This window comes from Pituophis catenifer, unplaced genomic scaffold (genome assembly GCF_029215685.1).
Source record: "Pituophis catenifer annectens isolate HBS135680 unplaced genomic scaffold, rPitCat1.0.hap2 SCAF_1, whole genome shotgun sequence".
In the NCBI taxonomy this organism is placed as follows: Eukaryota; Metazoa; Chordata; class Lepidosauria; order Squamata; family Colubridae; genus Pituophis; species Pituophis catenifer.
In genome coordinates this window covers 15026042-15038061 of record NW_027256881.1, presented here as the reverse complement: position 1 = coordinate 15038061, position 12020 = coordinate 15026042, and the positions used below count along the sequence as shown (strand labels likewise).

Here is a 12020-nt window from a genome sequence, read left to right as displayed (position 1 = left end):
ACTGAACACACTCAAAACTGTAGAAATTGTGATGGACTTTAGGAGAAACCCTCCCATACTACCACCTCTTACAATACTAGACAACACAGTATCAACAGTAGAGACCTTCAAATTTCTAGGTTCTACCATATCTCAAGACCTAAAATGGACACCTAACATGAAAAACGTCATCAAAAAAGCACAACAAAGAATGTTTTTTTGGCGCCAACTCAGAAAGCTCAAACTGCCCAAGGAATTCTGCAGAGGAATTATTGAGTCTGTCAACTGCACCTCTATAACTGTCTGGTTTGGTTCTGCAACCCAACAAGACAGACACAGACTTCAGAGGATAATTAGAACTGCAGAAAAAACAATTGCTACCAACCCGCCTTCCATTGAGGACCTGTATACTGCACGAGTCAAAAAGAGGGCTGTGAAAATATTTACAGACCCCTCGCATCCTGGACATAAACTGTTTCAACTCCTACCCTCAAAACGAGGCTATAGAGCACTGCACACCAGAACAACTAGACACAAGAACAGTTTTTCCCCAAACGCCATCACTCTGCTAAACAAATAATTCCCTCAATACTGTCAAACTGGTTACTAAGTCTGCATTACTATTAATCTTCTCATCACCCATCTCCTCCCACTTATGACTGTATGACTGTAACCTTGTTGCTGGTATCCTTACGATTTCTACTGACTGTTTCCTAATATGATTTGATTGCTTATTTGTTCCCTATGACTATCATTAAGTATTGTACCTTATGATTCTTGATGATTGTATCTATTCTTTTATGTACACCGAGAGCGTATGCACCAAGACAAATTCCTTGTGTGTCCAATCACACTTGGCCAATAAAGAACTCAATTCTATTCTAAAAATATTATTTTATTAATATATACATTATGTCAATTTTGGAGAGCATATATTCTCTACTCAATTTGATCTGAGAACTGCCTCACAACTCTTAGAGACAAATAAAGAAGGATAACTATCAGGTTATCCTGGGTTGTATATTTGTGAAATGCAAATTGATCATCATCATCATCAGAATGGATGAGGCCAGCAATTTCCCACTCTTGTGGATAGAATCAGCCCTAGAATTCTTTCCTCCTTTTCAAAATTAAATGTGTCTCTAAGAGTACTTTTAATTTCCAGTCACCAAAATAATAAATCAACCTGCAAAGATAAAACCAGAGGCTGAGTCAATCTTGGCCAAAGGTTTTGTTTTCTTTTCTTTTAAGATTTAGGCTAGGTTTTCCTTGCAAGAATTTTTTACATTTTTTCCAGGTCAGAGAGTCAAGGAAAAAAAAGAGGAACAGCTATAAGCACTAAATGTAAATCAGGGCTACCATTCAAAGCCATGGAAAATCTGAATTAGTTCAGAACTCAGATGCTGAATAGAAAAACACACACACACACACAAACATACTGTACAGGTAGTTCTTAACTTACCACAGTTCATTTAGTGACCATTCAAAGTTACAACGCCGCTGAAAAAAGTGACTTATGATTGTTTAATCATACTTACGATCATTGTAGCACCCCCCCCCCATGGTTATGTGATCAAAATTCAGACCCATGGCAACTGATTCATATATATCAGGGGTGGGCAAATGTGGCCCTTTTACAACCTGTGGATTTCAACTCCCAGAATTCCTGAGACAGCTTGGCTGTCTCAGGAATTCTGGGAGTTGAAGTCCACAGGTTGTAAAAGGGCCACATTTGCCCACCCCTGATATATATGATGGTTGCAGTATCCCGGGGTTATGTGATCAATTTTTGCGACCTTCTCTCAAGCAAAGTCAATGGGGAAGTCAGATTCACTTAACAACTCCAGTGACCTGCAAAGGTCCTAAATGCAAAGTTACTTTTTCATTGCTGTTGTAACTGCAAATTGCAAACAGTCGCTGCATAAGGCAGTTGCTTAATAGGACTATGTATAGTCAATGACATCAAATTCTTATAAAAAAACAACAACCAAAGGGTAGAAAAAAAAACAATAATGGTGTTTTAACGGGGTGAGCTCCCATAACTTGTTCCAGCTTCTGCCAACCTAGCAGTTCGAAAGCACGTAAAAAAAAAATGCAAGTAGAAAAATAGGGACCACCTTTGGTGGGAAGGTAATAGCGTTCCGTGTGCCTTTGGCATTTAGTCATGCCGGCCACATGACCACAGAGACGTCTTCGTATAGCGCTGGCTCTTCAGCTTTGAAACAGAGATGAACACTGTCCCCTAGAGTCGGGAACGACTAGCACATATGTGCGAGGGGAACCGTTACCTTTATTTTTAATTATTTTTTGTTGGAAAAAGAGCAGCAGGCTACTCATGGGCCAGTAACTGGCAATTTCTGGCAGAAAACAAGCCATCCGTAGGACCGTTTTTTGACTGTTAAGCAAAACCCAGTGAATAAGAATGGTTGTTTTTTTGTCGGCAAGAAGGATCCAATTGTGCATCAGAAGCACTTGAGCATAATACAATAATATTGTATATTGAAATGCCAGAGTGATGCCATTCCTTGTTCTGCTCTGTCGCAGATATCAGAAATTTGGAAAGTATCTGAAAACCCTTGGCTCATGATCTTTCTCCTCCCCATCTTTTTATTATTATTATTATCTTTATAAACACAAAGTGAATTTGTTTACTACAAGGAAAAGAAAGGCAGAATTACAAATGTAAATGACTGAACATATTTGCAACAGAAATTGTTGAATCATTATTTTAGAAAATGTTTTGGTTTGAGCTATAATGGTTGTCTTCTTCAATGAATAACACGGAATTCGGTGTATCAGAAACATTTTTTAAATAAGGCATGACAGATTCTCTTGACAGTCTAAAACTTCGAAGGGGATCTGAGATTCAGTGTGAATCTCATAAGGACCCTTCTTAACATAGAAACTTTTTAAAATGTACCGTAATTCAACATATCATGAAGATGATACATGGGTGACATTAGACAGAACTAAATAATATTATATATATATAAATATAGTATTTATACTATACTATATTTCTAAATTTTGTTGGTGCAATTCTTTTTTTTTTAAAATAACACATACTAAGACGCATCAGTTCCCATCCTGTCAGTTTGAAGTTTCTGAAGAAACAGGGAAAAAATAACTAACGTTTCATAATGAATCGGGACTGTTAGTTTATTGTCTTCTATCTTTAATGCATATAAATTGATGCAACATAAGAAATCAATTCAGTTCCTGTTATCAGCTGCCAGATTTTTTATTACATAACATTGGAAAAATAAAATACATATTTTATTATACTTTGGCATTTAAAAGTGTGGAAAGTTCTTTGAATGAAAAATTGGAACAAGGCATTGTTCCAAAACTTACCATCTAAGGATAAATTTTGGCCATATTAAAATATTTTTGTAATATATTATTTTGATCTAAGTGTAATTTTGGACAAAAACATTGAATATGAATGATAAAAATGTATTTCTCAAGATCTCGTATGTATTTACAAACATACATTTGAACATTTCTACATTTTATGTCCTGATGCATTTTTCCGTTTGGTTTCTGCTTTTTTTTTAAAAAAAAAATTACTCTCTCTTTTTATTATACAGATTTTTTTTTAAAAAAAAGATCTTTAATTCCAGTTGGGAGAAAAGGAGGATTTAATTTCATCTCTCACAATGCAAAGTTGGTTCCAAATGAGGCGGACAATTGTTTTAAAAAAAGATCATTAAAAGACAAAACTTAATTTCCTTTATATGATGAATATTAATTCAGATGGCACCGATTAGCCTCCAGCTCACTTTGCATACTTTAAAAAAAATATTTAAAATTAAGCTCCAGTATGTATTTTTCTGCCAGTCAAAAAAGGTTGTGTCTTTTGTAAAGGTATTCACAGAGAAGCAAAAATAGCATTTCAGAATTCTCCACCAAGTTAGAATACTTTCTCCCAATAACTTTGAGGAAGACAGAATTCTCCAACAACTTCTCAAAAGCAAAGCATTACTGTTGGAATAGATCATTGAAGGAGTTGTCTTGCCACATCTTTTGCAGTGGAATTACAGGTGGTAGTCCTGCCTTGATTTATGACCACAACTGAGCCCAAAATGTCCATTGCTAAGTGAGGAATTATGGGAGTTGAAGTCCACACATCTTAAAAGTTGCTAAGACTTGAGAAACACCGGACTAGAGTAACATGTAGAATTTGATCCAGTGGATCTTTTTCTCTGCTGCGACATTTCCACCCCCCCCAGCATTTCACCATTTTATTTTGAAAACTGAACTGAAAAGCATTCCTTTTCCATTTGTGGCTCTCCAGGGGCTTGTGAAAACTACAATTCTCAGCAACTCCAGATTCAAGATTTCTGAGAGGCAGTTGGTGGCTTGCAGACCCTCTCTGTGCCTGGTTAGGAAAAAATGCCATTAATGTACCTAGGAGTTTTCCTCCCACGGGATTCCTTTTTAATCCAATATGCTGCCATGGTTTGATGCCTTCCTTTTATGGACAGCATTCCATACCTCTGATCATTTTTTGAAAAAAAAGAAGTAGTTCTTCTCCCCCCCCCCCCAGTTCTGCTATAATTAGATGATAAATCTAATCCGAGTGTCTCAGTTTATGATGTCACAACAGATTCCTCTGAAGTGACGGATGGGTGTTCAAGACTTTTGGAAGGTTTTGCTTTGAGTTTTCTGCAGCATTTTTTTAGGCATCAGAGCCCTCGGGTGAGGTGGGAGGATTTGGATGTTTGAGAGAAAAAAAATCCCTCAGTTTTTCTGGAAAGCAGAGAGCTGTTCACTAGAATGAACATTCATTTCTATATGTCTATGGAGGTTCTCAGTCATCCAGGTCATGGCTATCCCAAAGGTGCTTTTTTTCAAGAGGCAACTGGACTTTCTGGTTTTTCTTTGAAGACGTTTTGCTTCTCATCCAAGAAGCTTCTTCAGCTCTGACTGGATGGTGGGGAATGGAAGGATTTATACCAGGGGTGAAATCCAGCAGGTTCTGACAGGTTCTGGAGAACTGATAGCGGAAATTTTGAGCAGTTGAGAACCGGTAGCAGAAATGTTGAGTAGTTCAGAGACCCAGTAGCAGAAATTTTGAGTAGTTTGGAGAACCGGCAAATACCACCTCTGGCTGGCCCCAGAGTGGGATGGGAATGGAGATTTTGCAATATCCTTCCCCCAGGAGTGGGGAGGGAATGGGGATTTTGCAGTATCCTTCCCCTGGAGTGGGGTGGGAATGGAGATTTTGCAGTATCCTTCCCCTGCCACACCCATCAAGCCATGCCCATCAAGCCACACCACACCCATCAAGCCACACCCACAGAACGGGTAATAAAAAATTTGGATTTCACCACTGATTTATACTCCTTGCAGACTGCTGTTCATTTGCAATCTTTTAGTGGGTGGTTAAGGTCACCTGGAGGTTTATTTGTGTCGTCAGGGTCACCTGAGTGGTGCAAATGGGTGTGGACCCTTCTTGGAACTATTGAAAGGACTGTGTTGTAGTTTGGAGATAGATGATGTCGTATCTCTCCCTCTGTTGAGAAAGGGCTGTTCAGTTTTGACACTGATGGCCTCTTTTTCAAATGTCAAATGTCAAAGAGGATCGCTGGTTTGAATTGTTGCTAAATGAATGGTTGCTAAATGAATGGTTGTAAGTCGAGGACTACGTGTATTTATGTAGTCTGCAATTATTTTCCCATGCTCTTCTCTGTCTTGTGAGTGAGCATCCCTTATAATTATGGCTGTATTATTTCTGACCGTAGCTCTTTGTCTCCAGTAAACCATTATGACGCTACTCTTATTGAACCTCCATAATTTTAATACATTTTTAAAGACATCATAAAAAAGGTAAGGGATGGGGCACAGCTTTTCTGCAGAGTTCATTTAGCATAATTGCACGGTTTCTTGTGTGTAGACAATCTCAGTTGCTTTCATTAAGGATATTGCTATCATTATTTGAGGTTAGGTCTGGTTGCTCCCCCCCTCCATTTCCCTTCCACTGTTTTAAATTCCCTCTAATGCTTCTCAGAGGTATTTCAGAAGACGATCATCATCATTAATCTAGGCAGTCATAATCCAAACATACTTACCTATCTACATAGTTATTTCTCTTTAGAATGTTATGTAGAGTACAGGAAAGGAGTGATAAATAAGGCAAAGGAATGAGAGGCATAAGATTTAAAAAAGAAAAAGAAACATAATCGCCATCTTCATGCACCATACCTCTCTATATTATCTTTCGTTTTCTTTATGAATTCATGTTCTTTATCATTGACTTGCTTCCAAAGGTTATGGGTGCTCCAACACTGGAGGTTTTTAAGAAGAAATTGGACAATCATTTGTCTGGAATGGTCTAGGGCAGTGATGGCTAACCTTTTTGCCATCGTGTGCCAGGAGGGGGAGCGGGGGAGGGTCGCGCGCACGTGCCCATGCGCATGTGCATGCAACACCCCCCCCCCACTCCTGGCACATGATGGCCTGGTAGGCCCGTTTTTCTTTCTTACCTGGTTCCAGATCCTCTCTATTTATCTGGGAAGGGCGAAAACAGCCTTTCTCACCTCTCTTGGAGGCCCTCCAAAGGCCTGAAATGGCCCATTTCCCAACTCCCGGTGGGACAGGAAGTGACATTTTTTGCTGTCCCCAGCCTCCAGAACCTCTCTAGGAGTCTCTAGGAGCCTCCCTAGGAGTCTCTAGGAGCCTCTCTAAGAGTCTCTGGAGGCTGTGGAACAGCAAAAAAGTCACTTCCTGTCCCACCGGGAGTTGGGAAATGGGCCCTTTCAGCCTCCGTAGGGCCTCCAAGGGAGTGGGAAAGGCTGTTTTCGCCCTTCCCAGATAAATAGAGAGGATCTGTAGACAGGTAAGAAAGAAAAACAGGCCTTCCCCACCCCCCCAGGCCCTCCAGAGGCAGGGAACAGCCTGTTTCCCTACTTCTGGTGGGCCCAGAAGGCCCGAAAATCAGCTGGCCCGCGAGCGCATGCGCCCCAGAGCTGAGCTGGCATGCCCACTAATATGGCTCCGCGTGCCACCTGTGGCACGCGTGCCATAGGTTCGCCATCACGGGTCTAGAGTTTTCCTGCCTGAGCAGGTTGGACTAGAAGACCTCGAAGTTCCCTTCCAATTCTGTTTTACATTCCAAGACATACTCTTCCATTTGGTATAGTCTTTATGTCAGGGTTCCAAGTAACACCCCCAACAAAAGAAGATTCCGAGGCTTGAGTTTCCTCAAAGTTCCATTTTATTAGAGATGTCATGTTGGCACATCTGGGAAAACCCGAATCTGAAAGCTTCCAGGTTTCCCCCCACCCAAAGGAAAGTCCAAGTCCCTGCCCAGAACCCACAAGTCCATCACATGGCCCAATCAAAGCACCGTCCCAAATGGTGATGCCTCCCAGTTCCAACCCTCCAGGTGCAAGATGTCCTTGACTCTCTGAGAAAGAATGTTTTTATGGCTATATATCACCCTGGCTCCATACAATCCCCCCTCCCAGTTTCCCACAGTAGGAAATGTGGAAGGCCTGAAGCTCCAAGGCAAAAGATGGCTTCCAGGTCTGACACTTTACCAGATTGGCCTTGAGATACGGACCTCCACTGTCCATCATGGCTTTGACCCATTCAGGTTTTCGCAGTAGAATAGAGAAAGGGTATCTCTGCCACATGCAAACTTCTCCACAACCAGCGAGAACAGGACCTATCAGTTTGGGAACAGCTTGGCCAATATGCCACAAATTCAGGCAAAACCCAGTTTTATTGCACAAGTTCTTCTGTGCAAGCTAGCATTTCTCATATAGACACAACCATGCAAGCCAGCATATTGTTATCTACATACTACCAACTTGGAGGTGAAGGTTGGCAGTAAGACACACTAAACCACTGAGAAGTCTAAAATTTTTGCTACGCTATCTTTCTATTAGAGGTGGCGCAGTGGTTAGAATGCAGTACTGCAGGCTACTTCAGCTGACTGCTAGCTGCAGTTCAAGAATTCAAATCTCACCAGACTCAAGGTTGACTCAGCCTTCCATCCTTCTGAGGTGAGTAAAATGAGGACCCAGATTGTTGGGGGCAATATGCTGACTCTGTAAACCGCTTAGAGAGGGCTGTAAAAGCACTATGAAGCGGTATATAAGTCTAAGTGCTATTGCTATTGCTATAGGGATATTGTGGGGCTTAGGGCGTCAAGAAGTCAAGATAGGAATTCAACTTGATAGTACAAGAGCCTTGATAGTACAAGGGTTTAGTGCACCCTGTTATTAACACAGCTGCCTGCAATTTCTGCTGGTTCGAATCTCTCCAAGGCTCAAGGTTGACTCAGCCTTCCATCCTTTCTAAGGTAGGTGAAATGAGGACCCAGTTTGTGGGGGCAATAAGCTGACTTTGTATAAAATATACAAAAGAATGAAGGCTATTGCTTAAAGCATTGTAAGCCGCCCTGAGTCTCCGGAGAAGGGCGGCATATAAATCAAATTAAAAAAAAAAAAAAAAAAACTGTGCATTTGAAGCCTCACAATAATCAGGAGGCTGTGAGTTTGATCCTAGGTAGATGCAGATATTTCTCTCTCTGGGTGCAATGAGAATAGATTTGCTGAAACAAACTCCAGACTGGCGACAGGAAGGGCATCTGTCCAGTAAACACTCAGATCCATTCAATTGCCCAAGACTCCATCCCGCAAGGGATTACGGGGTCTTTAAACGAAGACGATGATTTGAAGCCTCACCTCTTTTTTATCTGCCGGTAGAAAAGTAGAATATCTATTAATAGCAAAGGTAGCACAAGAGGAACAGGGTTGTACAGCCTTGATGCCAATATTTAAGAGATCTTGTTTCTTTTGATTTCCACCCATCTGACATCTGTGATGATGTGATAAGAAACAGCTGCTGATGCCAATCTCCCGGGCTTGAACGGTTCATATTTTTATCAGCCAAATGCAGAAGCCAGGCAAGTGGTTATCAGGTACAAGTAAATAATGTTTGCTTGTAACTAATCAGAACAAAGACCGTGCTTTTTAACACATTGCAATTGGAAACTGTAGTTGCAGGAGAAGACCTTCTGTTATGCAGAATAAGGCAACAGATTTCTATATCGTGAAAAGAATACTACTTTTTAAGTATGAAATTTTTAACAGTCATATACATGTCTGTGGGAATCTCCACATCAGAGGTTAGGTGATTTGGGGGACTGTAAGGGTGGGGATCCCTAGTGCTGCCTAACGGGGTGAGCTCCCATTACTTGTCCCAGCTTTACCTTTACTTTTACCTTTTAAGGATGGGGAGACTTTGTTCCTTCAAGCTCAAATCAGAAAACTATCTTGGTTGCCAAACCTCCTGTTTGGCAACCCAACCAATTAAATGTGATTAGTAATGAGATAGACTGCAGATTTTGTGCCAATGATAAGTCTGGTCGATCTGGAGATGTGTTCAGTAAAGGTTCCCCTCACACATATATGCTAGTCATTCCCGACTCTAGGGGATGGTGCTCATCTCCGTTTCAAGCCAAAGAGCCAGCACTGTCCGAAGGCGTCTCCGTGGTCATGGGGCCGGCATGACTAAATGCCAAAGGCGCACAGAACACTGTTACCTTCCCAACAAAGGTGGTCCCTATTTTTCTACTTGCATTTTTTACGTGCTTTCAAACTGCTAGGTTGGTAGAAGCTAGGACAAGTAACAGGAGCTCACCCCATTACACAGCACTAGGGATTCGAACCGCTGAATTGCCGACCTTTCGATCGACAAGCTCAGTGTCTTAGCCACTGAGCCACCATGTTCCTATAGCCACCATGTCCCTATGTGTTCAGTAGGGCACTATTAATCCTAGTTCTCACAATCATTAGGGGGGCATCTTCATGACCTTCTGTAAAATCTTCCTTCAAGCTTACCATTTTCCATTTCTCTTTTAACTTCCTTCCCCCCAAAAAGTCAGATAATATTGTAATGCACTACATTACTGGAACCCGCACTGCATATCAAACATTAATACAACTGAGCGAGTCCAGAGATATTTCACAAGAAGAGTCCTCCACTCCTCTGCTTGCAACAGAATATCTTATGCCACCAGGCTTGAAATTTTGGACTTAGACAATTTAGAACTATGCCACCTTCGGTCTGACCTAAGCGTAGTACACAAAATTACCTGCTACAATGTCCTACCTGTCAATGACTACTTCAGCTTCAACCACAACAATATACGAGCACTCAATAGATACAAACTTAAGGTAAACCGCTCCAAACTTGATTGCAGAAAATACGGCTTCAGCAACAGAGTGGTCAATGCCTGGAATGCACTACTTGACTCTGTAGTTTCTTCCCCAAACCCCCCAAACTTTAACCTAAGACTGGCTATTGTTGACCTCACCCCATTCCTAAGAGGTCTGTAAGGGGCGTGCATAAGTGCACCAGCGTGCCTACCGTTTCTGTCCTCAGTTAATATCCTAACTGAGCCTGGTGGCGCAGTGGACTAAGTGCTGTTAAAAGTAGCACTTAAGTTGCCCGCTGCCTGCAATTACTGCGAGTTCAATTCTCACCAGGCTCAAGGTTGACTCAGCCTTCCATCCTTCCGAGGTAGGTAAAATGAGGACCCGGATTGTGGGGGCAATAAGCTGACTTTGTATAAAAAGAACACCGCTTAGGGGGAGTCGAAAGCCCTATTAAGCAGGTATATACAAAAGTATGAAGGCTATTGCTTAAAGCATTGTAAGCAGCCCTGAGTCTCTGGAGAAGGGCGGCATATAAATTGAACCAATTGAACCAATAATGTCCCCATTTATTCGTATCCATTTCATGTATTCATAATGATGTTTATACTTATATCTGTTATGTAATACATGCTTGACAAAATAGATAGATAGATAGATAGATAGATAGATAGATAGATAGATAGATAGATAGATGGATGGATGGATGGATGGATGGATGGATGGATGGATGGATGGATAGATAGATAGATAGATAGATAGATAGATAGATAGATAGATAGATAGATAGATAGATATTACAACCATCTGAATTCTGGATAGAGGTCAAGCAGGCAGGTCTATGATGGGACCAAACAATGGAAAATACAAAGTACAAACCACAAATATTCCCTCCACACCAACCACAAAGGCTGAAGGCTGTTCCTCCCACTCTTTGTCTGGTTCGTACCAATGTGGCATGCTACTCAAAAGCACATTCTTGTAGTAAGACGAGATAGGTTGCATTTTTCTTTCAATTAAAATTAGCATTACCAAATACTATCTTTACATTACAGCTGTAGCTAATATTTTTAAGAATGATTGCAATGCACTCAATATCAGTAAAGCTGTTCTCATATTTGGGATCATTGTAATGCATTCAATAAAACACATTCTTTACCCTCTTTAATTCAAAAGCAACGCCTAGAACTTGTCTAGTATCCTAGGACCTATGCATACTTTGGCTATCACAGTGAAAAGTGAGAGATTTACTTCACAGCAAGGAACAAGTAAAATCCTTCCTATATAAATTGAAGTCCTGGTGATTTCTAACTCATTCAGGAAGATGAAAATCAAGAAGGTAGCCTGAAGAACCCTATATGATTCAATAGCAGAAGGAAGGAAGGAAGGAAGGAAGGAAGGAAGGAAGGAAGGAAGGAAGGAAGGAAGGAAGGAAGGAAGGAAGGAAATTGCTTGTGGGAAAAAAGGATAATGTAGAAGGGAAGGGGAAGGAATCAAGGATCTTACCATAATGAATGTCTTCTCTTTCTCTGGCAACTTGACCACCAACCCACCAAATGTCTATTGTGTTTTTATATACAGCTTTATTCTGGAGTAAAAATATGCCCACTCCAAGTTTAGACAATAGATGCAAGATTAGAGATGGTTGCAATTGGATCTCAGTGCCATTCCACACATATCCCACTTGTTGGGAGTTTTGTTTTCCTCAAATTAACTCAGCATGTAAGTAGAACAGGAAAGCTGAGACCACAGGGAGAGAGTGAGGCTGAAAATCTTTTCCAGGTGCACCAATCCTTCTGGTATTTTTTTTTAACCACCCGGATTTCCCAGAACAGAAGGATTATCGCAGGACACTAAGATAAAATAACAGAG

General features: G+C 40.9%; 1 protein-coding gene across 1 annotated transcript in view; it reads right to left on the bottom strand.

The window, feature by feature from the left end:
• Positions 1-11730, bottom strand: part of MYL10 (myosin light chain 10) — a 53477-nt gene extending 41747 nt beyond the window's left edge. The window contains exon 1 of the mRNA XM_070945791.1: positions 11655-11730. Within this exon, the coding sequence (XP_070801892.1) occupies positions 11655-11657 (3 nt within the window). The 5' untranslated portion in view covers positions 11658-11730. The remainder of the gene's footprint in view (positions 1-11654) is intronic.
• Between the last annotated feature and the right edge of the window lie 290 nt (positions 11731-12020).